At 46.1% G+C, this 25,990-nt stretch overlaps 1 protein-coding gene across 1 annotated transcript; it reads left to right on the top strand.

The window, feature by feature from the left end:
• Positions 1–8,722: 8,722 nt before the first annotated feature.
• RHOV (ras homolog family member V) lies at positions 8,723–15,632 on the top strand. Its single transcript, XM_063398518.1, has 3 exons — positions 8,723–9,114; positions 12,434–12,492; positions 12,815–15,632. The coding sequence occupies exons 1-3, from the start codon at positions 8,919–8,921 to the stop codon at positions 13,253–13,255; spliced, it is 696 nt and encodes a 231-aa protein (XP_063254588.1). The 5' UTR covers positions 8,723–8,918; the 3' UTR covers positions 13,256–15,632.
• The last annotated feature ends 10,358 nt before the right edge of the window (positions 15,633–25,990 follow it).

Here is a 25,990-nt window from a genome sequence, read left to right as displayed (position 1 = left end):
GGCTTATGTTGAAATAAGAAAGGGCCCACTCGAATAAACAGAGTCAGCATTTTTTGTATGCCAGTAATAACCAGAAGTTCGTGTAGGTGGGTTCTACACTCTGGTTGTGTTGCCGATTATAAAAAGATAGAACCATGGCAAACACCAAAACTCTGATTTGCCACCAAAGAGAGCTAAAAAGAGTTGGGGAATCATCCCACACGACCCCTAGACACCCCTTCCCTAATACATGAGCATGTTAATTAATTAGCATATGTATAGACATTATTAGCCTGCTTGGAAATACGTGTAAACTTCCTGGAATGTAAATACATATTCATATAATAAATTGTATGTAAGTAATAGGAGTGTGACTCTTGGTGTGCATGATGGGCAGAGAGACACCCCCCATTTACCTGGCACTGTAACAGAGTACAGTCGGCTTTCTGACTGTGACTCTGGTTTGAAGGGTTTCTTTCCCGGTTTTCAGTGACACTGTCCTGTTGTGCGCAGCTACATGCTCGAGAAATCACCTCATTAACGCAGCAGTGTGCCTTACTAGAATCAGTCCTGATTGCCACAGCAGTTCTACTGACTGCAGCTAGGAATAGTCTGGTTTAAAGCACTCTGCAAAAACTCCTGTGTTGTGGCTCTGGTGTAGCATTGGGTGGCAGCACCTTGGCTTTATCACTAGAAGGATCGTTGAGGCACAGCGTAAGGGGATCCAGCACAAGGCTGTCCTTTAATTGTACTAGACTTGCTCTGCAAGTTTATCCCAGGTTTCTGTGTTGGACCCAGCTCCTGTGTCGCTAAACAGTATTTATAAACTGGAGTTTTCTTTTGTTCTGGTGTGCCAACAATTGCAATTTGCAATTTTACCCTCTAGTTTAAACTAGCAGAATTTATAAAACAGCATTAACAAAAAGACTAGTCCCTGACACAACCCTTTGGGTTTCATCCCATATAAAATGAATAGAGATATATATGTGTACACTGTATGTGTGCTAGATACTATACTGTGAGTATACTATGTACTGCATAGTACCTTCTGGAAGCAATGGAGAAATGTCTCTCAGGGTACAGGACAGCTTGCAACACGGAGGGATCCATTACAAGACACAAGAGGTCTTCCCAAACTTAGTTTGCACATCAGGTGGCAGTGAGGCACCACAAGCAGCAGTTGCATGTGGTTGGCTTCTCACAAACAAAGTTACACCTCCTTTTTCTCTGCTCTTTTACTGGACACCGCACCCTCATAAACTAGGGCTGTGGTGTGTATCACTCAGCCCCAGGCTCTCTCCCCAGTGCTGAGCCAGACATGCAGGTCCCACGCTAGCTGGGTTCCTGGAGGCTCCCATGGCACGCCTCCACAGGGTCACCTCTGCCTGCTTTGCTAAAAACAGAACATGGCTTTTGCTGACTTAGCCTGCCTGCAAGCAGCAGTCCCAGCCTCTGCTGTTTACCCTCTTTGTGTGTCAGCTCTAAGCCAAAATAGCAAAACCACATTCTTTTGCTGTCTAATCATCCTGATCTTCATAAGCAGCAACTGTTCTCTTTCAGCATCTCGAAAGGTGCAAACAAATTACATTAGGTTTAGGGTAATGAGGTAGGAAGAGACTTCTTGGACTATCAGATCCATTCTCCCACTCTTGTAGATACCACATCATATAGTCCTTACTCTATTCCTGTCAAGCTCTGTCTGATACTGTGGGTATTTGTTCTCCTGACTGCCCTAGCTCATACCTAGTGTTCCAAACACTCCCATGATTCTGAGCTCTGATTTCCAGTCTAATATAAGCTGTGGCTAGTTTGAATCTTTTTGTTCTTGTTCAAACACTGACCTTTAGTGTACAGGACATTTTAGAGCTTTCATTTCCTCTGCAAAAAACCATCACCAATCACAGCCTTCATTCAGATGTACCAAAGTCAGGATTTATCAAACCAAGAAGTTCTTGACTGCTCTTAAAAAGAGGAGATGATTAGTTCATTAGAGCATCCTGTAATTCTCTACATTGGTTGCAGCTTCAGCTCATGTTTATATCAGAGAGGTGAACGTAGTTTGACTTCTCATTTGAGATAAGGTTTCCCTCTGTTGTCTTCAACAATGATGCTTCTAATTTTTCTCTTTTTAGTCATATTTTAGTAGTAGAACACTGAAGGGTTATTTGGTAAGAGGGAACTAAATCATCTTGAAATGTATCTGGGTATTAGGCTAAATTGACATTTGTGCACAAATTTCTCAGTGTGCAGCTCTGTGGGCTGTTTCCACTCAAAGTAAGGCCATGTCTTAAAAGTTGGTTTGTTTTTCTTTTTTTTCTTGGTCAGATCTAGAAATGAAACGGATTTCTGTTCTCATTCTGGCAGATATTATTACCTGTTAGGGCTCATGAGAAACCTGTGTCTGATTTTAATGTGGTTAAATTGGAAGCCAGATTTTCACCTTATTTGGAAATAAAACATCAGCCTAAAGCTAACCCATGCCCACAAGCTTGCTCCATCCATCTGCAGTATCATCTGCTGTGATTATCTAATTTACAAACGTGTGCAATAATTATATCCCAGTACTACATTCACAGATTTAATATTCTTAAAAGAGGGGAAGAACAAGGGTTTCAGACGAAAGATTTATCAGCTCTTTGATTCACCAGGAATGCGTGGAGAATCAGGTTACATTTTGTGTGTAGCAGCGCTGTAATTCTGTAAGAGGGACTTGTGTGAGAGAATTTAGGAGATTTTGGTGTTATGTTTGGATTGGAAACCTAAATCCTTGTCTTGCTTTGGTATGGCTGTGGTCACATTTGCAGCAATTTGCAGTAATTTTTACTTAAATACTTAACATTTCCTCTGTGTGTGGACACAGCTATCAACATCTAGGTGTTGCATGGCATGTTATTCTCTTCAGATGCCTAGAGGAACAGGTAATTCTAGATAACGACATTGACAAACATATAATGTGTCCAAGGTCCAAACTCCCAGCAGATTAACCCTGTCTAAATCTGGGCTTCCTCAGTGCTGTCTGTGTCATCCTGGCTGCCCTGTCCAACCCCGACATGGTGCACATCGTGCATGTATGATTGCAGAGTGAGGCAGTTCATTGCCCTGCAGCAGATGACTCTGTGATCCATGATCTAAACATCAGTGCCGGTGCAGAGGAGAGGGAGATGTGGCTGTGGAAAGAAGTAAGGGCACAATCTAGTGATATAATTAAAATTTGAATTAAACCCTGGACTTCCTCACAGATTTCCACTACAGACAGTACTGATCATCACTCCACCTCACTGTGTATAGAATATTCCTTCACAGTGATCAGCATAAAAAAATACCCTATATTCTTAAAAGCCATAGGCAAATAGGTGTAACTCCCTAAATGCACCAGCCTCCATAAGATACCAACAAAGGTGTAATATACTTACAGGCTATGAGACACTCCTGTACCTGCTTTGAGGAGAGTGCTGCAGTTACCTGTGTCTCCCACTCAATCAAGAGACCTTGTCCTGAGAGAAGGGAGAGCTTTTCTGAATGGCCTTTTGAATGCTGTGTACAAATTTAATGCAGTAAAACAGAATTACAGTGGCTATGTACCTTGGGTATCAAAATTACCCATGAGAACCTGAACTGGAACCTACACGGGGAGCCATACAACAATTATAACTTACCCTGGAAGAGATCAAAGCTCAAAATCTTGCCAGAGCCCGCCTCCTAACCATTAACCAACCTCCCAAGCTCTTCAAATGCATTGTCAGAAGCAGACTCCTGCAGATCAGTTAGCACTGGGTGGAACTGTATCATGCCGGAGCAGCAATTGCAGACCTGCAGACCACGGTTCCCCTGACACTTCGTTTTCCCACAAGTGAACTACCAATGACTGTTGATGCTACATGTGCATTCCAGAGCAGGCTGCCCTTTGTAAATCCACCGAGTGCCCCCATGGAAACCCTAGGGCGTAGCCCATCTGTCCTGGGATGCGCAAAAAGCAGGACAGGAACATAGTTTTACAGTGAGAAAACCTTTTTCCCATCACCAGCACCCTGTGGCTAATCCATCAGTTTTGATCTTCAAGGAAGATCCATAAATGATAAGCTTGAGAACTGAAACTGATAACTTGGCAGAGACAGTGATCTTACAGCATTTTATGGTTTCCGATCCCTCTTTAACCCAGCCCTTCACTGTTGAGTGTTAACTGCCTGCCTTTCCTTGTTTCACAGGGGGGATATGAACTTTATCACCTTTCTCTTGCTAATTCCCTCACCCATCCCTGTTAAACGTTAGCGCCTCTTTTTTATGTAGTGTCCGATTGAGTGACATAATTAAATTAAGCTCAGACCATTGTCTTCCAACCTGTCTTTAGTATGAAATTTGCCTTTTCTCTTTCAGACTTAAAGAAAGTCTTTGAATGCCTTAAACCTTGCCTGTTGTTTCATATTCATCAGTTGATGTATTAAAAGATGTACTTTCTCCAGCAGATGGCAACACACTTCTAAATTATTCATACCATGTCTGAGAAATAGGACTGTTTCCTAAGCCAGTCAGAAAGGAGATGAAGTTGAGTTTGAGAAAGGGGCCTAGTATAATACAGTGCTTGTCTTTCTTTGGAAGGTTTAAGAAAATATTTCTGAAGCTAGTGGCATTGTTATTTCATTTAAGCTTATTATTCTCTAATTTGAAGATGTAGTATAATATTGTTGTTGTGGCTGTTTGCCTCCACATTTAACAAGAGTGGCAGTGAACAGATGAACCAGAACATCTCTGTGCATCTGCCAGGCATTGCTTTTATTTCCAAAGAGCAATGAACTAGTTCAGAGGCCAGGATAGTAGGAGCTATCTCTCTCTCTAGGGAGTTTCTCTCTCCTTTTTTTCTTTTTCACCCCAAAGGCATTTCAAAAGCACACATCTCCAGTTCACACCAGAAGTATCCATTAGCTGCTATAGAATTGTAAAGCATTTTTATTGCTGTAGACTCAGAAACTATGGCGTTCCTATCAATCAGAATCTCTATATTGGAAAGCAAGTACTAGAATATTTCTTCCTTGGATTTCTCCTGTCATAATTTTTTTCTGTGAATGGTTACAGACTGGTGTTTCGCTGACTTTGTGTTGTGTCTGTTTCTGCCTCTGCGATGTTGATAGAAAATGATACAAAGAAGCGTTTGACATCACTTCCTGAAGGTTACACACAAGGCACACCACCAGGGAAAACCAGACTCGGGCTCTTGTCTTCATCCTTTTGTCTGTCACTCCTTTTAAATGGTAATTATAGTTAGGCTTGATTTTTTTCCCAGGGAGGATGCACACTCAGGTGCATGACAAACCCTGGATTACTCAGAACTGGTTGTGTCATTGCTTGCAATTACGAATTTGACCAGCTGGGCAGCGGCTGTACTCGATTTCTTCAGCGTCTCTTGACATGACGGCATCCAGTTTGCTCTGGCACCTGCACCCCAGTTCAGCCCCTCTCTCAGTCTAGATCCCCACCCAGCTGCCGTGTGTGTGATGGCATTGTCGCCTGTTCTCATGTGCCCCCATTTCTCGTTGTTTAGAGTTTCTCTCGTGCAGCACTGTGAACAGACTCAGAAATGTGATCCCAGTGCACCATTGGCAAAGGAACCATATCTACATACGCAGCCCACTTGTACAAATGCAGGTAATGTTGAAGAATGTGCTTGCTCACTACAATGTCAGGAGGGGCTGATAATTGTTTTTTCCTTTCCCTTGGTGAGAAGGGAGCCATGCTGTTTTTAAAACTGCCACCTCCCGTAACATACCATGCTTTTTCTGAGGCAACATGAGTAGTTTGCTAGGCTTTGCAAAAATGATAATGACTTGCACTCTGTGACTTTCAGACAAGACTAGGAAGCAGAATCCTAGCCAGGGAGGCAGAATATACAATGTTGTCAGAGGAATAGAATACAAGGTTTTTGGAGGGCAAGCATTGCTTAGGAGCCATTGAAAGTCAGGACCACTATCTGCAAAAAAGCCCAGCCTCACCATTTCTCAGTATTACAACACTGCATTTCAGAAGGGAAATTATATGGAATAGTTTGAGCTGATTTGTAGTTTCATCCCCACAAGGGACAAGCCTATGTGTCCTCTTCATCCAAATTGTCTTATGTACTGTCCATAGGTGGACTTCTCCTGCCACAGCAGTGGTGAGATGAATTATTATAATTAATAGAAATGGGGGGAAAGGAAGTGTCTTCCTCTAAATAAAAAGGTGTTTAAATAACAGGACTTTGGACAGATGTCCAAGGTTTGTTTGGTGGCGACAATCACACACTGCCTAAATATAGAAATCTATTTCCACTATGAATCACTTTAATGGAGAAGCTCTTCTGTGCAGCTCAGATACTGCAGCCCAGCTGAGTAATGACTAAACACTAACAGTACCTGAAATCTGTATTTGATCTGCCTGGAAAGAGTTTGATCTTCTGCACTTAATTCTTGGTGGATAGGAATTCACATCATGAGAAATACCATCATAATTTGTACTAATTATAACTCCTGGGAGTGAGGCCAAATACAGCCTTGCAGACTGTGTATTTCCCACTCAGGCACAGCTGATTTTGGCAGAGGAGCATGCCAGGCAAGCAGCACGCAATAGGGCTCTCCTAATGTACCTGCTACCTACACAGGCACAGCCAGTCCCCAGAGCTGCTGGTTCAGCAGCTCAGGAAATGGGACACACTTCCACTAGAAAAAAAAAATCTAGCAAACCCAAAATATCTGTCTGCTCTCTGCATTGTGAAACTAAACCTGCATCCTCTGTTAACTGTCAGGACCAAGGCAAGACCTGAGAAAAATCCGTGGGAGAGGTCCTGTTTGTTTTCCTTAATCACTTAGTTTAAATACAGATTAAAAATCACTTAAGCTCATTGACAAGTTGAGTGTGTGTCAACCAACGGTTGTCAGAAACTGCAAGGAAAAAGGAGCATAGTCCCAGAAGGAAGAGATTTTAGAAAGGAGTCAGAAAAAGGGCCGAATCCTTGGAGTGGGACAACAGTGTATCTTCTTAATGGAGATCCATTCCCAAATAAACAGCAAATAGGGAGCTTGAACTGTCAACTCTTCATCTCTTGACCCTGCTAACAGTGAACAATTTAGTGAATAATCCCTCATTTACATTCATTTCTTCTGATTAAAGGGACATGTCATCGTTCACAGAAAGTAAGCCAGTGTCTGAAACGCACTGGGAAAGCTTTGCATGATCCTCACTTGCTGTTCTGCCTGTACCAGCTGCAGTGTAGCATGTCCTTGCTGATCCCATTGGAGGCACTGCCACACCTCACACACTGCAGAGTATCGCCCGCCCCAGCGCTTGCTGCCTTTTCTGGAGCAGTTCAGCTGTCACCTGGCTCTGAACTAGCACTGAAGAGCATGGCACTGGAAAAAGCCAGTCTAATGCAAGCCAGTCCCTTGAGATAGCAGCCACTCGCTGTAGCTAAACTATCTGGCACATGTTTTAGCAGCAGCCTAGTTTCTAATACTATCCTCTTTTTTTTTTTGTAGCTGTAGAAATTTGAGGCTGTGCTATGCGTAAAAACACATAAGGGGTTGATTAAAGCAAACTGCTAGAGAAAACTGCAGAGGAAAAGCTTTCTTGCAGTTCCCAGGAAACTTCTTGGCTGTCTCCGAAGAGTGGACATGCTTTGTCCACTGAACCTGAAGAGTTGCAGTGCTTCTGACTTTCTGCCAACCACAGGGAAAAGCACTCTAGACTGTGCCTGACTTAAAGATTTCTTCTCAAGTTCAACATTAGTGTAGTGAAACACTTTTGTATCTTCTCGGCATGGATGCGAACTACAGCAAGACAAACTCATGAACTGCTAATCAGCAGCTGCTTGCAGCACAAACCTGCCTGGTGCAAACAGGTCTGCCTTGCTGAGAGGACCATGAAGGACATCACGGTAACTGAATGTTGATCATTGACAGCCTGAGTTTAGCTCCTCCCTTAGGAAGCAGCTCCACATTCAAAGCTAATGTTGCCATATTGGGTATTGCATGCATTAATACTTTCCCTCCAGTATTTCCAATCACTTGGAGGTGCTACACTGGTGTGCAGTGATGGCTGATAGTGTGGTTGTATCTCTCCTTTTAAGTGCAGAGGAGTTCCCACTCCTCTGTTTGTTTAGTCAAACTTCTTTAGAAGTGAGCTCCTGAGGGCAGGGATGGAGCCGTCTGCTTAGCTGCTAAGGGCACAATGTGGTGTGTGAGCTACCAGAGGTGAATATGAAAAACAGACAGCAGACTGGGAACTCCTGCCCTTGTCCTTGCAGCTGGGAAAATACACTTTGTAGCTTTTGCCAGAGGGTAGCAACAGCTTGGCTGGACCAGGAGGCCAGTAATGGCAATCACATAGTTAACAGATGTGATGACTTTTGGCCATTTGTTTTATATTGTCCTTCACAACATTGACCAGCACTGTTGGTTTTGTTTCTGTCCTGATTTCACGGCAGAAATCACAGATGCCCCAAATGGGACAGTGGAGCTGCTTCTTTCAAAAAGGAAGCGGGGTCGACTTGGATGGAGCGCGGCTTTCCCGCGTGTGCGCGACCCAGAGCACGGCGTGGCCCCTGCCGAGATTCCGAGGGCAGGCGCCGCTCGGGGCACCGCGGGGCACGGGGGAGCAGCAGCGGGACCCTCGTCCGCGGGGCGGCGGCGGGAGGAGGCGGCCGGGCCGGGCCGGGCCGGGCAGGACAGGGCTGGGCTGGGCTCGGCCACCTCCCGGCGGGGCGGGACAGGGCGGGACTAGGGAAATAGGGGCTGCTTTTGTGCGCAAGGTGGCAGGTGTAATGACGAGTAGCGAAGCTCGGCGGGCTGGAGAGGGTGGCCCCGCACGGCAGCCCCGACAGCAGCCCGCTCTCATTAGCATGGCAGCGGCCCCGCCGCGCCGCTCCCCACGCTGAGCCCTGTCGAGTCCGCGGTGCCACCGTCAGTGCCATTGCCATGCCTCCCCAGGAGCTCCTGGATTACGCGCCCGCCCTGCGGAGACACAGCCCGCCCCGGGGCAGCGGCCCGGAGCTGGGAATCAAGTGCGTGCTGGTGGGCGATGGCGCCGTGGGCAAGACCAGCCTGGTGGTCAGCTACACCACCAACGGGTACCCCGACGAGTACCAGCCCACCGCCCTCGACACCTTCTCCGGTAGGTGCCCACCCGGGCTGCGCGGGGCATGGGGCGGCCGGGAGGATCCAGTCCGGAGCACAGAAACCTCGGGACGCGGCGTCGGGAGGAGCGGGGTCCCGGGGCGGAGGGAGGCGAGCGCTCCCGGGCCACGGGCTGGCCCGTGCGGGGCTGCGGACCGGGGGCTCTGCGGGCACACAGCTCCAGGGGATCTCTGCGACTCGGACCGAGTCCCTCCGACGTTTTGCGAGGTTTAGCAGGTGGAGATCCCCCGTTCTGCAACCGTGTCGAGTTGATTTGCAAGTTCTATGAACTTGGTCACCTTCCAGGTTTTGTAGTGTTGTTATGACTAAATAGAAGGGGGCTTGGGTATTTTTATTGTTTGTGGTGGTCTTAGCTTCAGAAATAACCTACAGTGTAACACTGTGGTTTTAGCTTCAGCTGGTACTCAGGAAACCATCCTTTTCCCTCCATTTCTGGTGAAGTTAGCATTGAACAGAGGTTGTCAAAAAGTTGACAAGCTTTATAAGTCGGCTAGAATTGCAAGGTGATGAGCTCTCATTAGTTTCCACTTTTGTCAATGCTATCTTTGTTCTTGTTCTACACGCCTCTTCCTTTGGGCTCCAACTTCTAATATAAACCCCAGGAGAATACAAAGCCCTTTGAAAGATTTCTTATCTTCATTTGATAGGAAGAAACACAGCACTACTTGACAACGTAGATTGGTAGATTAGAGATGTGCTCAAGTCAGACCAGGAATGAGACAGCTTATGTGTCATAGTCTTAGGGGTGTTTAGAGGGAGTGTTTTGTTTGTCTCAATGTCCCCCCTCAGTTGCTCACTCTGAGCTGTTGATTTACCTTGACCTTCTCCAAGCTATTTCACTGTCACTTGGAAGAACTGAACTGGGAACATGCTGCTGTTCATGGTCCACAAGCCCTTTGTCGACATATGTAAGGAATCATGAGTCCTCCAAGGGAAAGGTTACTTCTCCCTCTGCTCTCTTTAGTCATGTGTATGGATTGGACTAAGAGAGGCTTAAAATTACTGTAGTTATTAGACTGCACATTTTTGGAAGGGCAAATCCATAATATAATTGTCCAGAAAAGTGAAGGCAAGATGAGTGCAGAGACTCCCTGATTAACAGCAGGTAATTTGAAGATAGCTGCACATGGGTTTAGTCCCAGTCTGGATGTCCCAGTACTAAGTCTGACTTCCGAGGTTCATAGAATTTGTAACTGATAGAAATCAAAAACATTAAAAACATGTCGTGTGAAGTTCACTTTCTGCTTATTGGAAAGAAATGGAAAAACAGACAAATTTCCCTTCCCACCTCTACTCTTACCCTGGATAAACCTGAAGAAAGTCCCTTCCTGGAGTCACACATTATGGTTCAGGATCCAGCTCAGAAATTTCAACCCAATTCCTTCCACTTTAGGGGAATACCTGCCATTGAAATTGCAGGCAGAACTGAGTAGTTTAAATTCTAACCTTAATCCTGGTCATGGGACTGTGATGCTAATAACAAGATAGGAGAAGGTATTGCATTATCAGGGGAACTTCTCTGGGACAGTGACCCAGCCACATGTATCTGTCTGGCTGCTACCTCCTGCTGGGTGTCGCTGCCAGGTAGAGCAGCCTTGAGTGAAATGTGTACCTGATGACCTTTCTGCACCAGGCTATCCTGTTCAGCCAGCCCCTTCGCTACTGTACCATGATCCATCCTCATCCTGAGGGTGTGGACCGTTGTGAGGGCGGGATTTGGAGGGTTATTGCAGAGCTGCTAGCATAGCTCAAGCTAGCAGCAGATGGGATGAAACTTCGTGCAAATGCTGGAGCAGTAGGTAATATATGTGGTGAGTTTCTTCTGAAGATGGCAAGACGTTTCAGAGATGCTAATTCCTTCTCTCAATGCATTTGTGAGACAGAGAAAACCAGATACTAGAAAGTCAAATGCCTGCTGCCTTGAAGATCAAGTCAGGATCTCGCAGGTTCTTTGATCAGGAACAGGTTTCTCTTCCTCCTCTGGGGCAGATATGGTAACTACCCAAGTGTTTCCCAGTCACACGGAAGCAATGACTTTGAGCTACGCCGCGAGGAGTGGCACTGTGGTGGACGCACCCACCCCTTCATTTTTCTTCCAGTCTTGGTCTCCCACCAAACTTCAGTCATCTTTTTGTCTGTGTGTCCCTTTTATTTTCCCGAGACTGCTTTCAGGGAAGAGTGCTCCCTTTCAAAACTTGTGTTAAACTCTCTTGTTTTTATCACTTCTCTCCTGACTAATGACTTCAAGAATCACAAAAGATTGATCCTGATTCTGGTTGGGATATTTTTGTTTATTTATGGGTTTTGGGAGGCTTTTTGGTTTGGTTTTGTTTTTTTCTTTTTAAACAAAAAGGATAATACAGCCTCCTCCCTGCATCCAGCAGTGGAGTTTTGGTAGTTCATGGCAAATGCCAGCCATTGCCACCCTAGCCATGGTGGCTGCCTCTATTCACCCAAGCAGAGCCCCATCCACCTTGTCGGGACTTTCAAGTGATTTCCAGCCCCACAACCCCTTCTCTCTCCTCAATTCCTAGCCAATCCCTGTGGTGTCTATGCACTTAAACATCTAACAGTTTCATTCCTGATTGCCATCAGAGGTCCTGCCAGCCCTCAGTCTGAGTCAGCTGATACCACATGAAGGCTTACTGTGATTAGGGAGTGAAATGGGAGCAAACCTTACATGTGTAACTCAGCAGTTTTTCAGCATGTGGATAGTCTCTGAAAGGGATTTTACTCATCACTGTTTCCTTAATAGCTTCTTCATTACAAAGGTGGGGTTTTCCTTAGCTAGGACACTCATGTAACATTTTTTTAAAGGCTAAATTTCTGGTCTGGGTGGGAAAAATCTCCCATAGCTTGTTTGATGGAGACTGATTTGAATTTGCTTGGCCAGGAAGATAGGAGCAAGTTGCTGAAGTTCTCTGGTTTTATCTTTATCTTTTTTCTTGGGTTGTGGAAAAAGAACAAGTGGTTCTCAGGGAACTGTTTCACTAAGTGGTATTCTTGTCTAGAGGAGCAGTTGTCCATAAATGTGGAGCTATTCTCTCAAAATTCTGGAGAACACAAAATGCCTGAGAGCTAACAAAATCAGGTCTGCTGCAGTTCTCTTAATGTTTCCAGGGCAAGCTTCAGTAGTCTTACTGAGGTTTGTGAGGATCCTCAGCTAGGAGATGTGAGGGACTTCAGTGAGTCTGTTCAGCAGGGTATGAACCAGAGTGCAGGCAAGGCCTGTATGAGCATATGTGTGTGTGATGGCCAGCTGCTTTAGACTCATCCTTATTCTCCTTCTGCTACAGTGCAGGTCCTCGTGGATGGAGCCCCAGTCCGGATTCAGCTGTGGGACACTGCTGGACAGGTAAGCTCTATCAAAGCACCTGTCAACTCTGGTCCTGTGGGACAGGGATTGTTTTCAGGCTTTGAGAAAGGCAGTGTTTAACTGGGAAGAAAGGAAATGCACTGGTCCAGCACCAGCTGTTTGCTGGTATGGCAGTCGCAGATAAGAGAATGACAGATGCCCTCACCTCTGAAACTTTTGCCTGAAATGTGGCATGGCCACAAAGTCAGTACAATGCCCTGTCTCTGTTTCTATCCTAGTTAACTTTTAGAAAAGTTACTGCAGCATCATGCTGTTAGAAGAGCAGTCCAGTGAAGATTTTTTTCCCCTCCCTTTTCTACAGGAGGACTTTGACTGTTTGCGCTCTCTTTGTTACCCTGACACCGACGTCTTCCTTGTCTGCTTCAGTGTGGTAAACCCAAGCTCCTTCCAAAACATTACAGAGAAATGGATCCCTGAGATACGAACTCACAACCCCCGGGCACCAGTGCTGCTAGTGGGGACGCAGGCAGACTTGCGGGATGATGTCAATGTCCTCATCAGCCTGGATCGCTACCACGTGAAGCCGGTGCCCCGGCCTCAGGCAGAAGGTCTAGCTGACAAAATCCGGGCTGAAGCCTACCTGGAATGCTCGGCACTGACCCAGAAGAACCTTAAAGAAGTTTTTGACATGGCCATTGTCAGCGGTGTTGAGCACAAGGCACGTCAGGAAAAGAAGATGACTGCCAAAGGCATCAAGACTCTCTCTAAGTGCCGCTGGAAAAAGTTCTTCTGCTTTGTCTGAAGCTGCTTTGAGGGAGGGGAAAGGAAACACCCAATGCCAGTATTGGCTCTGCACTTTCTTGGAGTGACTGCTCCTATTGCCCGAGCAAGGAGGGTATGATAAGCTGCTGGGCTTGGAAACCTGTCTCTTGCTGGGTACAGTATCAGATGCCTAGGAGACATGAACTAGATTCCCATTGTGCTGAGATGTGGAATGGTCCAGGCAGCTATAATACCTGCTGGACATGTCTGTAGTGTCCCAGACGAATGTGAGCCTTTAGTACATCAAGACTCCGTATCCCAGAACAGGCAGGTTCCTTAAATTGTTCAGAATGACCAGTTTTCTGGTTGAAGCTCACACACTTTCAGAGCTCTGATGCAACGTAATAAACATGAGGGACTTCTGAAATCAGCCTGTGTTTTGGCTGATTTACAGGCGTGGCAGAGAGTAGGGCAGGGGCAGTTACATGCAGCTGCAATGTGGTCAGGCATGGGGTGCAGAGCTTGTAACATGAGACTTGGGTTCCCCCTCTGATTCCATTTGCCAAAATAGGTAGAATTCACTTGGCTGTGAAAAAGCAGCTGTCTTTCTTAAAGGCCCTGTACTAGGAGTACGCTTGAGAAGGTATTTCCTAAATAAAGGCCGTTAGCAAGCTGAGGAGAAAATGCACTGGGACCTACAATAATACTTTGAGCAAAACCTTCTCTGAGAGGATTTTCTAGTCCACTGGGTGCCAGTGTGACAGTCCTATCCTAAGAGATAGTTGTGGACTTGGGCACCAGGTTTAAAAGGCTTTTTGTGTGTGTGGTGTTTCGAAAGAAAAAAGAGGTGAGGAACAGTGAGGAGTGGCTCTGTCTAGCAGAGAAAAAAAACATCAGCAAAGTGTTTATAACACTACCAAGGGGTTAAATGTGGATGGAGAGAGAAGGAAGAAAGCAAGCAGAAAGGAGAAAGATGGAATGAAGAAAGGTAGATGCAGAAGGAAAGAAGAATGAATGTCGTTAAATGAAAGTTGTGATTCTACTTAGTTGAGATGCTAATATGCAGGGAAACTTTTAGGGACCTGAAAATTTTGCTAGTGATATGAATTTCAAAGTAATATTGTCCATACATTCAGTTCTGAATCAAAAGGAGTGGGTTGTAGCGAGAGAGAGTTCCACTTCATTAGTAAAATCCTCCATTTCAGTTCTAAACAGAAGAATGGAATTCACCTTGTACTGTTCTTCCTGAGGCTGCAGAACAGGAACAGAGGACTCAGGGCTTCTTTCTGTTTTGCTTCCCTTTCTTTAAAGTCATTGCTTGATCTGTTGAAGTCAAAAGCAAAGGAAATCCATGAAGTTTATGTTGGAGAAAATCATTCCTTATGTTGCATTCCCTTCCCCTCTCACCTGTTTCTCAGGGGATTAATATCCCAAACAGTCTATTCACATTTTTTATATTTTATTACAGAACTTGCATCAATTTCCAAATCCTTTGCAGAGACATTTCATTTTGGTTTATGTAGCAGAGAGCGTGACAAGTCTGTCAAGAAATGCTTTTGATACTCAGGGGGTTCTCTGCTTCTGGCCACGGCCCATCACTTTGGGGACACTCCGGAGTAATGTGACAGAAAGAGAAATAGCTGTGGATGGTTTTCCCTGGACCAAAAGCAAGCATAGGTGAGCTAATGAGCCTGTAGCAAGGCAAATGTGAGTAATGCAGTCTGGCTCCAAACAAATGCCTGCGAACATCTCTCACAGCCGACTGGTTTTGTAGTGCAGCTTATGTGGTTCCCAGGATGTGAAACAAGACTGCTGTCTGCCTGGGCAGTATTGCAGGATGAAAGAGGTGGAGAAATCTTTCTGTGAAGGGAAGTGGCCTTGAAGCTGCGTCTAGGGTAAGGCTCAGAGACCTGAAAAGGATGGTGCAGCAAAATGAGCTGAATGTTGAAAGGACTCCTCCAACTGAAATGCCATTTGAGTCCAGTGAGGAGTCCTAAGAGATGGTGAGCACAGAGACAGTAGCTAGAAGTGACATGTCTGACTGGTCTAGTAGGACACCACTTCCTGACAAAGCTCTCACTCAGCAATGCATCCTTGTATGTATATTCTACCTGTCCAGGCACCTTTGCTGTATCACTAGTTCAGTTTGTCTGTTGGGTCTTTACACATTTCTTTAGCCTGTGAGACCAAGGGCTGTGGTGTGACCTGCCAAAGAGCATGCCATATCCCTGTGGAGCAATTCCCAGGTGGAAAGAACACCAGCCTCCTTCCTGCTGAGGAGGGCAAGGGTTGTCCTGCTGTAGCTTGGTATGAAGCAGGTTTATTTCATTCTGAAAAAGAAACTGTACTAAGAGCTACTTTCTCCCTATGTGATTGTGTCTAAAATTTGTTCAAATAAATTTTTTTAATATCCACAATTTGTGTTTGTAATTTTTTCAGTGCAAAATAAGTTGGGTTTTAATATGGAGAAGGAGTTACTCCATTTTACTGACAATAAGCATAACAGGGAAATAGCCCCACTTCTCACGCCGTGTCCTAACTCCCATTAGCAATGGTAAAAATCCCCTCAAAGCTGAAACATTCCAGGTTCCTTCTGTCACCTCAGTTAATCTTTTTCTACCTCAGCAGCCACTCAGCATGGAGGCTGCTGAGGGGAATGGAGTAGCAAACATTCAAGGCTTTCAATGCCTCTCCCCAGGAGCTGCCATGCAGGGACCACTCAGGAGGCCCTCCCAGCACTCACTAAGCCAAGCCCATGTAGGACTTGCATTTAATGACAGCATGCTGCTCTGTCATTTGACTGATGGGTAATTTAGCAACCAGCTTCACTTAACTTTGGTAGTTCAACAGTGCTCAAGTACTGAAAAATTTTGCCTGTGCCACATAGGATGCAAAGGCTCTATCCAAGACAGCTCACAGGACTAACCTTTTTAGCTCTATCTCCAGTATTACAGATCGGTCAGGGCTCCTGCCTGTCCAGATGTGGGGCCCCACAGCTGCTCCAGAGTGAGAGGGCTGGAAAGTGAGTTTACTGAGGGAGGAGTGTAGTGGTTCAGCAGAGAGCTAGGAAAGAAAATGGACAAAAACCCAGTGTAGCAGAGGTAATGAGCAAATTCAGAAATCAGACGGGAATAGGAAATTATTGCAAATAAAACATTACTTGAGAGCTTGTGTTTTGGGTGAGAAGGTTGTTGAGGTTTTTAGGACTTTTTTGGGGGGGAGGAGGCATGGTTATTTACCAACATCACACTGTCCTTCTGCAGACCGCTGTTTACTAGATGTGAAGTAACCTGTGGGATTATTTGAAGTTGGCTCCCAACTTTGTAGCTTCCTGGCACTAAATCTTACAGAAGCACCTGTGAATGGAAATAGCAGCAAAGTGTGAATTAACCTTACAGAGAGTGAGTCATTCCATTGAGCCATATCCTGTCATATGCACAATAAGCACTCTAAAACTCCCTGAAATCCGTGAACAAAGCTGAACTCCTGGGCGTGGGGGTGTGAATCTATCTCATTATGTGGAATTTCCTACCAAAGCCACCTAAGGTGTCTTTAAAGCCTTGCTCTCATCCTCTCATGGTGCAGTACTGAATCTGTGCTACTACTTGGCTTTGGTAGAGTCTGGGCTTGTTTCTGCCTTGCAGTGCTGCTTGACCAACCTGTATTTTCAGATGCTGCTGAGAGCACAGAGGAGTTCCTGGGAGACTGTTGCTAACACAAACCACCCCACCAGGCTGGGTGAAGCTAGCCCAGTCCATTGCTAGGCCAGCACAATTCCTCACAAGCATTGCTTACTTTCCTGCAAAAAAGGATCCTTATGATTAGTTGATCTGACTTGCTCCATGGCACAAAGCTCAGCATCAAATGCTAAAAGTGCCAACATTCCTACAGGGTAGAAACTCTCTAGTACCTTCTTTCTTGCTCAGGGCTCTGACTTGGATCCTGGGTAGCAGACTCCTGCAAATCCTTGCATCCAGCAGAGTAACTGATAAGGAAGACTGTCCTTCCTGTACTGGAGCATGCTGGTTGTGACCCAGCATACGTAACAGTACATGTACTTCAGTACAGGTACACACCATGTTTTGTAAATCCACATGAAGCCAGTGTGTTTACTGCCACTTGGAGCTGCCACCATCTCCAAAAGACCTGAGCTTGGATGTCAGCAACATTAGGGACACAGTATGGAAAGGACCCTCTAGTTTTCATTTTTTGTAGTTATCGCACCCTAAATGGGCTTAACTGTGCCAAAAAGGTTTCCAGCTAGCAACACTTTCCTCAGCTTCTGCTGAACCCTGACTGGGAGTTAAACCTCAAAGTAATACCAGGTTTCATCTGACTCAGTACATCCTCCTTCCAGCACCAAAAGGGCAAGACTGAAAGTCCTTCTGGAGATCATTATGCCCTATAGGTTACATCCTTTTTACTTTGAAGGGACAGGCTGAACTATTACCAGGTCAGGACCTAACAGGAGCCAAGCAGGAGGAACCCTGCTGAAATGCAATTACCTCGGAATGGCATCCTCCCCCCATTTCCTGAGAGGGGTGGGATTGCATTAACAACCTTATCACTTTCTTAACACTCCCCCAATTTAATCCTCAGGTGCTAAATGGCTTTTTCCTTCAGATTGCTCCAAGTTTAACATTATTTATCAATTAGGCCCAGCTTGGAATCAGAGTCTGGTTTGACTTTTCTCAGCTGTAGTGGCAGCTAAGTAATCTGCTTCAACTTTGCTCTTAATGCCTTTCTACCCCTAATTTTGTCTAGATTGGTCCTTTCCCCTGGTCCTTTCTGCAGTCTCTCAAAGAGAGGATGGGAACATGCTCAAAGAGACCAGCATGAGAACACCAGAAGAGCATAAGGGAGCAGAGGCACTGCTCAAACAGATGCTGTCACCACAAGAAATGTTTGCCCTCCCACAGCCTGTGTGCTAATTGAACTGCTGCTCTTCCATTCTGCTGAGAGTCCTTTTTGCCCAGGATGCTGTCCTCGGTCAGATGGTCTGCTTGTACATCTTGGCTCTGCTTTACATCATTGCCTCTCTTCAACCATGCTAAATCACTCTGTAGTGAGCCTGGGAGATAAAGCATTTATCCAAATAAACCACTTGAACTTTACAATATGGCTCTAAGACTGTCCTTCCTGTACTGGAGAATGCTGATTGAGACCCAGCACTTAGTCTGCATCTGCTCCCAGAAAAGGAATCAAAGAGCTGGCCCAGCTGGCACCTGGGCCTCCTGGAAGCTGCTTACTCATGCCTCTGCAGAGTCCAGCCCTGGGCTCCAGTTCCCACCATATAAATACAGCATTGTACTTGCAAAGACCTATTGCACAAGAGGGCAGGGTATGTCTCAACTTATCCCTGAGACAGGTTCCCTCTGCTGCAGGCCCACGTGATCCTCGTTCCCAGGGTGACACCATGCCCTTTCCAGCTCCCAGACTGAGCTGCCCGGCATCCAAACTTGCAGGACTTGTTCTGGAGAAGCAGGAGGAGATGTGGGTCCCATCCTCCCCCTCCAACCCCTTATCCCCAGCACTACCCCTGGGGCACTGTTGTGAACTGAAATACTCTGGTTTCTGCTCCTATGGAGGAACATCAGGTGCAAAGAAATTTGGCTCGGGGACAAGTTTCACCACGAGTCACTGAGCCAGGCTTTTCTTTCCCATGAGATAATCTTGGGCGGGGCAGACAATCTCTTAAAATTAAAATACAATGAAAATACACGGGCTTCCCAGGGTCTAGGGTAAAGCTCTCTTTCCTTGTTTTCTCAGAAAGCGAGCCAGGCCCTGCTGAAACCTTCCCCAGGCTTTCAGCGCAGAAGGAAGCACTACAGTGGCAGCCTCAGAGCCAGGCCTGGTGCCTGCTGCTCCCCCAGCTGGCAACGGGAGCCCACCCATGGGACCTGGCTCTGCTGGTGGTGAGGGTGGGAGAGCTTGACCTCCTGTGGAAGAGAGGACAGTTTAGCGAATCAATCACAGACAGCAAAGCTCCCTTCTTGTGGCTGCGCTGCCGATCATTGTGTTGGTGGCATGGTGGAATTTCCTGGTGGGGTCAGCACTGGTGATTCCTAAGCAATTACCTGCATGTGAACACTTGTGCTGGTGGTGCCACCACAAATGTTAAACTTTGCAGTGAGCTCAGGGCACTGAAGCTGTGGACTTGCCCCTTCCTCCACCGTCCTCTTAAGCATCTTACCCTGCCACCGAGCTTAACCCTCTGCTTGTCCAGAGGGTTAAACACCTGGTTACATTGCTAAAGTGGCAGCAGGGACACAGGGATCTAGCTGGGATCTCCCTTGGAAGGTGCGTCAACACCTCAGCCCTACAGACTTGAGATCCTTTCTCATCCAAAAGGGAAAGTCAGCATCACGTGCTGAAGGAGAGCTCATCGTGGGAGGATTCAGTTTTCCCGTCAGAGGCTGCATCCCTGCAGGGCTGAATGGGAGAGAGGCTGGGAAAATGCAGCCCAAACAGCGCACATGGGTTTCGGGTGGTGTTGCAGAGCCCCAGCTGCTCTCCCGCAGCGAGCCCTTTGCTGGGCCGAGCGGCTGGGGAGCGGCGTGTGCCTGGGGACAGCGGAGCCCGCCGTGGCCGGAGCCGCTGGGGTGGCTCCTGACAGCGCAGAGCCGGAGGAGCGCCCAGCTACGGGCAGAGCTTCAGAAACAGCGCATTCATCTTCCCTGCCAGCGAGGCAGGGAGCGCCCGGGGCAGACTGATGACGCACAGCACACCTGAGATCATTTTCATGGGAATAGACCCGTGAGAGACAGAGAGAGGAAGAGTCAGGGAAACTCTCCCAGCACTTCAGTCAGTGTCAGCATTCACGGGGCAGATTTCACAAGATAAACAAAAGCCTTTAATAACCGCAGTGGAGGGAGACTTTGAAACCCTGTGAAACCTCTGCCAGGGAAGGAGAGCAGCAGGCTTCTTGCAGAGTGCCAATGCCATCGGCCAGCCAGAGGCTTGGCGGGCACGGAGGAAAAAAAGGCTTGCAAAACCCCAACCAGAAAGATCCAAGTGTGGGTACCCAGGCTGTACTCCCAGGCGGGGATAGTTGTACACATGGTGCTATACATAGCACAGGAGAATTTTCATTCCGCTTGCTAAGGGGTTTTAATAATGTACAGCAGATGAAAGATGTCAGCCACCCTAGAATATGACCAGGGCAGCAGTGTATAATTTGAAGGGAGGGTAGGAGAGGATATCTAATGTTGTGATATCTTCTGCAGGATGATTTGATTTCTTTCTTGTAAGCCAAATAGATTTGCAGAATAGTAAGTTATTAGTATCTAACAGTAAAGTCTTACATGTACAAAACTCCTGTCAAAAGATGCTAAACATGAAGTACAGGGACTATGTGCTAAATAACAAAATACAACCATACTTTGGGAGGAAGAATACTTCCTGCAGTGCCTGCCTGCCTTGTGAGTACCAGTAGCAGCAGTATCCTAGCTTTACATGCACTGCACTTATTCACTATCTCCAAACATCTCTTTTTGGATAATAAAGATACTGCGTTAGGTGTTGAGAGAGAAGGCAAGTCTAAATATAATTTAGGTCATCAGAAACCTGGAAATGCTATCCCAGGCTTTAACATAATTTCCTTGTGCAGTTTTGGGTGAATTACTTCCCCTTTCCATTTGCAAAATGGAATTCCTTCCTCTCCATAGGGTATGATAAACATTTATTAACTGGTACTCACAGGGTGCCATAGCAGGGTAAGGATTATTGCCAGCAACATCACAATGCTTCTTCTTATGGTCCTCAAAATGGGATAAAAGTCTGAAGTGTGTACAGATACCAGTCCCCATTATTGTCTTCTGTGAGTTTCCAGAGAGAACGGAATAATCAAACTCTCTTGGTTATACCTACAGCTCTGGGGTTCAGGTAATTAAGGGAGAAACAGTACGCATTAAGAGCAAACTTTAGTGCTGTTGAAGGAAACATGAATCCTACAGTCTGCAAAGTTAGGAGATGATTAAAAGGAAGCTCTATGCCTATTGCTACTTAAATAGTGCATATGCCACCTTGGTGGTGTAGTGGGAGAGGAGAAAGACTGAAACGTGGTGTCTTCACACAGCTATCAAGTCCCCAGATAAAATAAAGAGATGGACCCAAGAGCAGAATGTGGGACATTCATGTCTGTTCTGCTGCTTCCACGTGATGCCTGTAGCACAGGCAGAACTATGTGAGCATAGCCACAGCCCACGGGGATGAGAGGATACCATATAGGAAGTCCGGAGCCTAGCAGCAGCAGCAGCAGGAACTCTTCCAGAACAAAAGTCTGAACTAGCTTTAATTATGGGTGGAGAAACAGCACCCCAGTCTGAGTCTATCATTTTTGGGATAGGCAGAGGAGGATGAGGCAGTCTGCATACTGAGACACCTCTGCAGACTTTAGTACACAAGAGCAGCTGATGAGTAGCACAGGCTCCCAAGAAGGCCAGGGTTTCTGGGTAAGCTGGTGGCCCAGGCAGTCATGTCCAAACCCAGGCTGAAGCTTGTGCTGCTGTCACAATACTTGACGTGGCTGGACAAAGCGAGCTCACCAGGCCTCCAGACATGCAAACAGATGCATCCAAGCAGCATGAAGGCCTCCTGTTGCCACTTGCTGTCAGGCATGGCTTGGACCATTCCCTTCCCCCTTTTCCAGAGGTGAGACCAGAGCGGGGCTGCTGAGCTCCTGGGATGTTCATCGAGAGGAAACAGCACACTCTGGGGTACAGCCTTCTTCCTGCCTCATCCGCATAAATAGCCAGTGAAGATGGAGTTTTTCTTCTGCTAAGTATCAGTGCTAACTTCACTGATGCTGCCCTTCCATGTTTTATTGGCATCCATGGAAATCTCTGGCTACATCTGTGGTCTAGGTAATTACAGCCAGTGAGCAAGGAAGGGTGAGGGGGCAGCATAAGCATTAAAATGCTACAAATGGGACTATACAGCAATCCTGGGCTGCTCTTCCCTAAACTCCTTTCTATACATCAAGGATCACAAAAGATTAGGAAGAGACCAAGTTGTGCTCTCAACCCTCTATTCTAGAGCATGGCTCTATTGGTAATTAAAAACTACATCTCAGCTTAATTTTCTTCCCACACTTGGCTGTACTCTATCTTACCCCCATCTCAAAGAGGCATGTCAGTCCTTTCATATCCTCACTGGAGTTCACAGAAGTTTGCCAGCATTAATCAAAGGCAATTACCTTTGCCTCTTTAGGCAGGGCTATCAGACCTAGGGTGACTCATTGCAAGATCGCTTCCCCCTACAAGGTTCTTCCAGACATCTCCTTTGACTGGAGATCTCAGCTGTTGCCTTTGGTCATTCTACTCCTGGGAAACTCTCCTGGCAGGGAGCAAGCCTCAACTACTACACAGCCTCATGTACTCTGCCTACCTGTCTTTTCATCTTACACAGTGTAACTGATAAAAGGGTTACAGGCTGGTGCTGGCCAGAAATTATCTAGCCAACACTTTGGATTTTGATAGATTTTTTTTCAATAGAACAACCCCATTTTGTTGATAACCCACTGCAATGCCACCAGGACCACAGGCTTTTTCTCAGCAATGAGTCTTTATGAACCCTGGGGAAACCCAACCACACTGACCGTGCCTGATTTAGTCATCTTCAGGATTCCTGCCTTCCTGCTGAAAAGAAACAAGTTGCACCTTCAGCCTTTGCAGCTCTGATACCATAAGAGCCCTGGCTGGAAGGATATCCCTTTCAAAATCCCTTGTGTCTGTGGGAAAAGAGATCTCTCAGAGGTGAAGACACCATGCTGCATCTTTCATTTATGAGAGAAAGAATTAACGGTTTCCTAGAGGGAAAGTTTTCTGTCCTACAGAAATCCTGGGGTTCAGTGTAGGTCATAACTAAAAATCTACATTGGAATATTTGCCAGAAATATTCCAAAGCAGTATAAATATATGCCCTAGAAAAGAAATGGAGTTCCAGCAAGCTGCAGCACCTGGAAGAAAAACGAAAATTAGTATTATGCACAATATGAACTAGATACTATGTTACTGTCACTAACTAATTCATGGTTTTGTTATTCAGCTCAGCCTGCCAACACACACTCTTGAATGTTGTCTGTAGGCATCCTTACTGTTGAAGCCCGTGTCAGAGATCCTGACTGTGAATAAACACTCAGGTGACCCTGGCCTACCAGCCTGCCTGTACCTCCAGACATCCAAGCAAACATTTGGAGGAGAGCAAAAGAAGTCTGATGGTTTAAAATTGCACTTCCATGACAACTTCCAGCACAACCTCTCTGGCTGGTCAGGAAGCAGAGCATTTCATATCACACCTGCCATGCTATGAAATGAGGTTGGAAAAGTGCGAGTGTTAGGAGCCTGCTGGGATAACTCCATGAGGATCACTGCCCTTTTACCTCTCCCCTTGCCCTCCAAGCAGTCCATCATCTAGGACAGAATTCTGCTCTTCTGCAATAACATGGATGTACTTTCTGTAGCTCTGGCTGCTGTGCAAATACACTGCTTTGCTGTTCTAGGTCAAGAAGGAAAAATGAGCAGGAAGGAAAGAAACTGATTGAAAATAAACCACATCCCAGTAAAGAGATGAGAGACTAAGGAATAATCTAATTTTGTGTGGAAGGGTCAGAGTTCTAAGAAACCCAGGGAACTGGAAAAAGGCCTGCCTTTCATAAGGGCTGGAAATCACCTTGGAGGGACTCACTGCATATGTGAGGTGCTGCCCAGAGAGTCCTGCCTCAGCACTGCTGAGTGAGCAGGGCATGAGTGCTTTACACAAAGCATTCCCCTGCAAAGTAAATACTGCTCTGGGTGTAAGGAAGCTGCCCAGTCATAATATCCATGGCTGATTGCAGAGTTGCACAAGAAGAAGCTGGTTCTGACGTAGGTGAGAGCAGCTCAGTGAGCACCCTGAGATGGCAGGGTCTGGCTGGGCAGCAGCTCACATCCCACAGTTTTCCAAATGCTGCTGAGCACAAACTTATTTTCAAAGGCAGAACCTCAACTTGGTGGGCAAAGAAGAAAAACAGATGAGGAAAAAATGTAGATGTCTTCTGCACGCTACTTAATGACATGCACAGATGTGCTTCACTGCTGGCAGCGAAGGCAAAACAAATGAGCTGTCACTTCCATCTCAGGCACTGCTGGTGACAGGGAAATCCTTTGATAATAGGGACAGATTTGCAACGAGAGGAACATTTTTTTTGCTTGGCACTTCCCTTTTTACTAAACCCTTTTTTTCATCTCCTTAGCTAGCATGTACATCCCTGGCTTCTGTTCTTAAAAGGTGGACAATAGCCTCCTTACCAGCAGGAATTACCTCAGTACTGTGAAGAGGACAGGGACATGAAAAGCAGGCTTCTCTGTCAGGGCAAGCCTTTCCTTCACAGCAAAACACTGTGGTGCATAACAGGCTACAAAACTGTTTTGGTGCCCATTGTTCCTTTGCATAGAAGCCTCTGAACCAGAGTTAGTAATTATGGGAGCTGCACTGTGCACAGCTCCTCAGCTGCTGATATGTTTATCAGTGGAGCATCAATCTGACTTGCTTCCTGGAGGTTTAGATGGCATGGGGTCATGCTTGCATCAGCTAATAAACTCCTCAGAGCTGGGTTGATCTCCTTCTTTTGTATCTGTGAAGCAAAGAGCATCAGTGGAGTCCCCATCCCTGATTTAAATGGCTGCCTCAGTTCAGCAATGACAACTCCAGGGCTTTAATGCTTGGGGACTAGAGAGGCATTGTAAAGGGGAAGGATGCTTTCTGAGAGTTTGGGGAGGCATTTAAACTAAATGAGAAAACAGATCTTGTTATGTTAAAATATATTTTGTCATGAAAACACGGAGGTTTGCTTTCCTTTCGCCCCATCAAAACTTTGGCCAAGTATGGCTGGCAAACAAGTGACTTAGAAAGAGTCACTGGCCATGGCAGAATCCTCTTTGGTATTTACCCTTGCCTGAGAGGAACGGGGGTGCTGGGACAGCAGGGTAGTTCCTCTAATTTATCCTTGAGAGGATCATCAGTTTTAGCTTCTTCAGACACCCCAAGAATTTCTGAAATCTCTCTTATTTTGTGAGATTTACTGCTAGTCCTATGGAGCTAGGAGGTCCAATGCTCCAACCATCACACACTGCAGTTTGGGACCAACTGCAAGGAGAAGCTGAGGCAGAGACGCTGGCTAGCCTCTTCATGAGATTCTCTGCTTGCTCTTGCTAGGGGTAGAAAAGAAGCTTTTTAAACAAAAAAAAAAGCAATATTTTAAACAAAATTAAGTGGGTGTGAGCTGGACAAAATTCAGGACAGGTTAGAAAGCAGATTTTTTAAATCACAAAGCCTGGAGGTTCTGGAGAGGTTTGCAGATGGAACACTGTAAGGACAATCCCTTCCCTTAGCATGCCTGGTTTGTGAAAACTACTAGATGACAAAGTTATCTAAAATAGAAGGTAAGTGGACATGAGTCAGGAAGCTCTTTGCAGCCCTGCATTCAAAAACAATTTCAAAGGACTGCCATGCCTCACAATTACAGTCACACTGGGGCTGGCTCCTGAGCTTGTCGCAGGTCCACAACACTCATCTCTATGAGAAACTTGGACTGTATTATGTGCAACGTGTATTACTCCACTCTAATTGCAGCACAAACAAGCATTGACTTGGTTAGGAACCAAGCATGGTTTGTCTCATTGCGTTCAGTGGCCACTTTTAAGATGCACCATGCATCATCTTTTCCCTTATAATAGTGTCCTTAATAAGGAGCCTGGGCTCCTGATCTTCACTTTTTCCCAGGGAAAACTGGGCA

The sequence above is a fragment of the Prinia subflava genome, chromosome 5 (genome assembly GCF_021018805.1).
Source record: "Prinia subflava isolate CZ2003 ecotype Zambia chromosome 5, Cam_Psub_1.2, whole genome shotgun sequence".
Taxonomy (NCBI): domain Eukaryota; kingdom Metazoa; phylum Chordata; class Aves; order Passeriformes; family Cisticolidae; genus Prinia; species Prinia subflava.
This window is presented reverse-complemented; position numbering and strand designations above follow the sequence as displayed.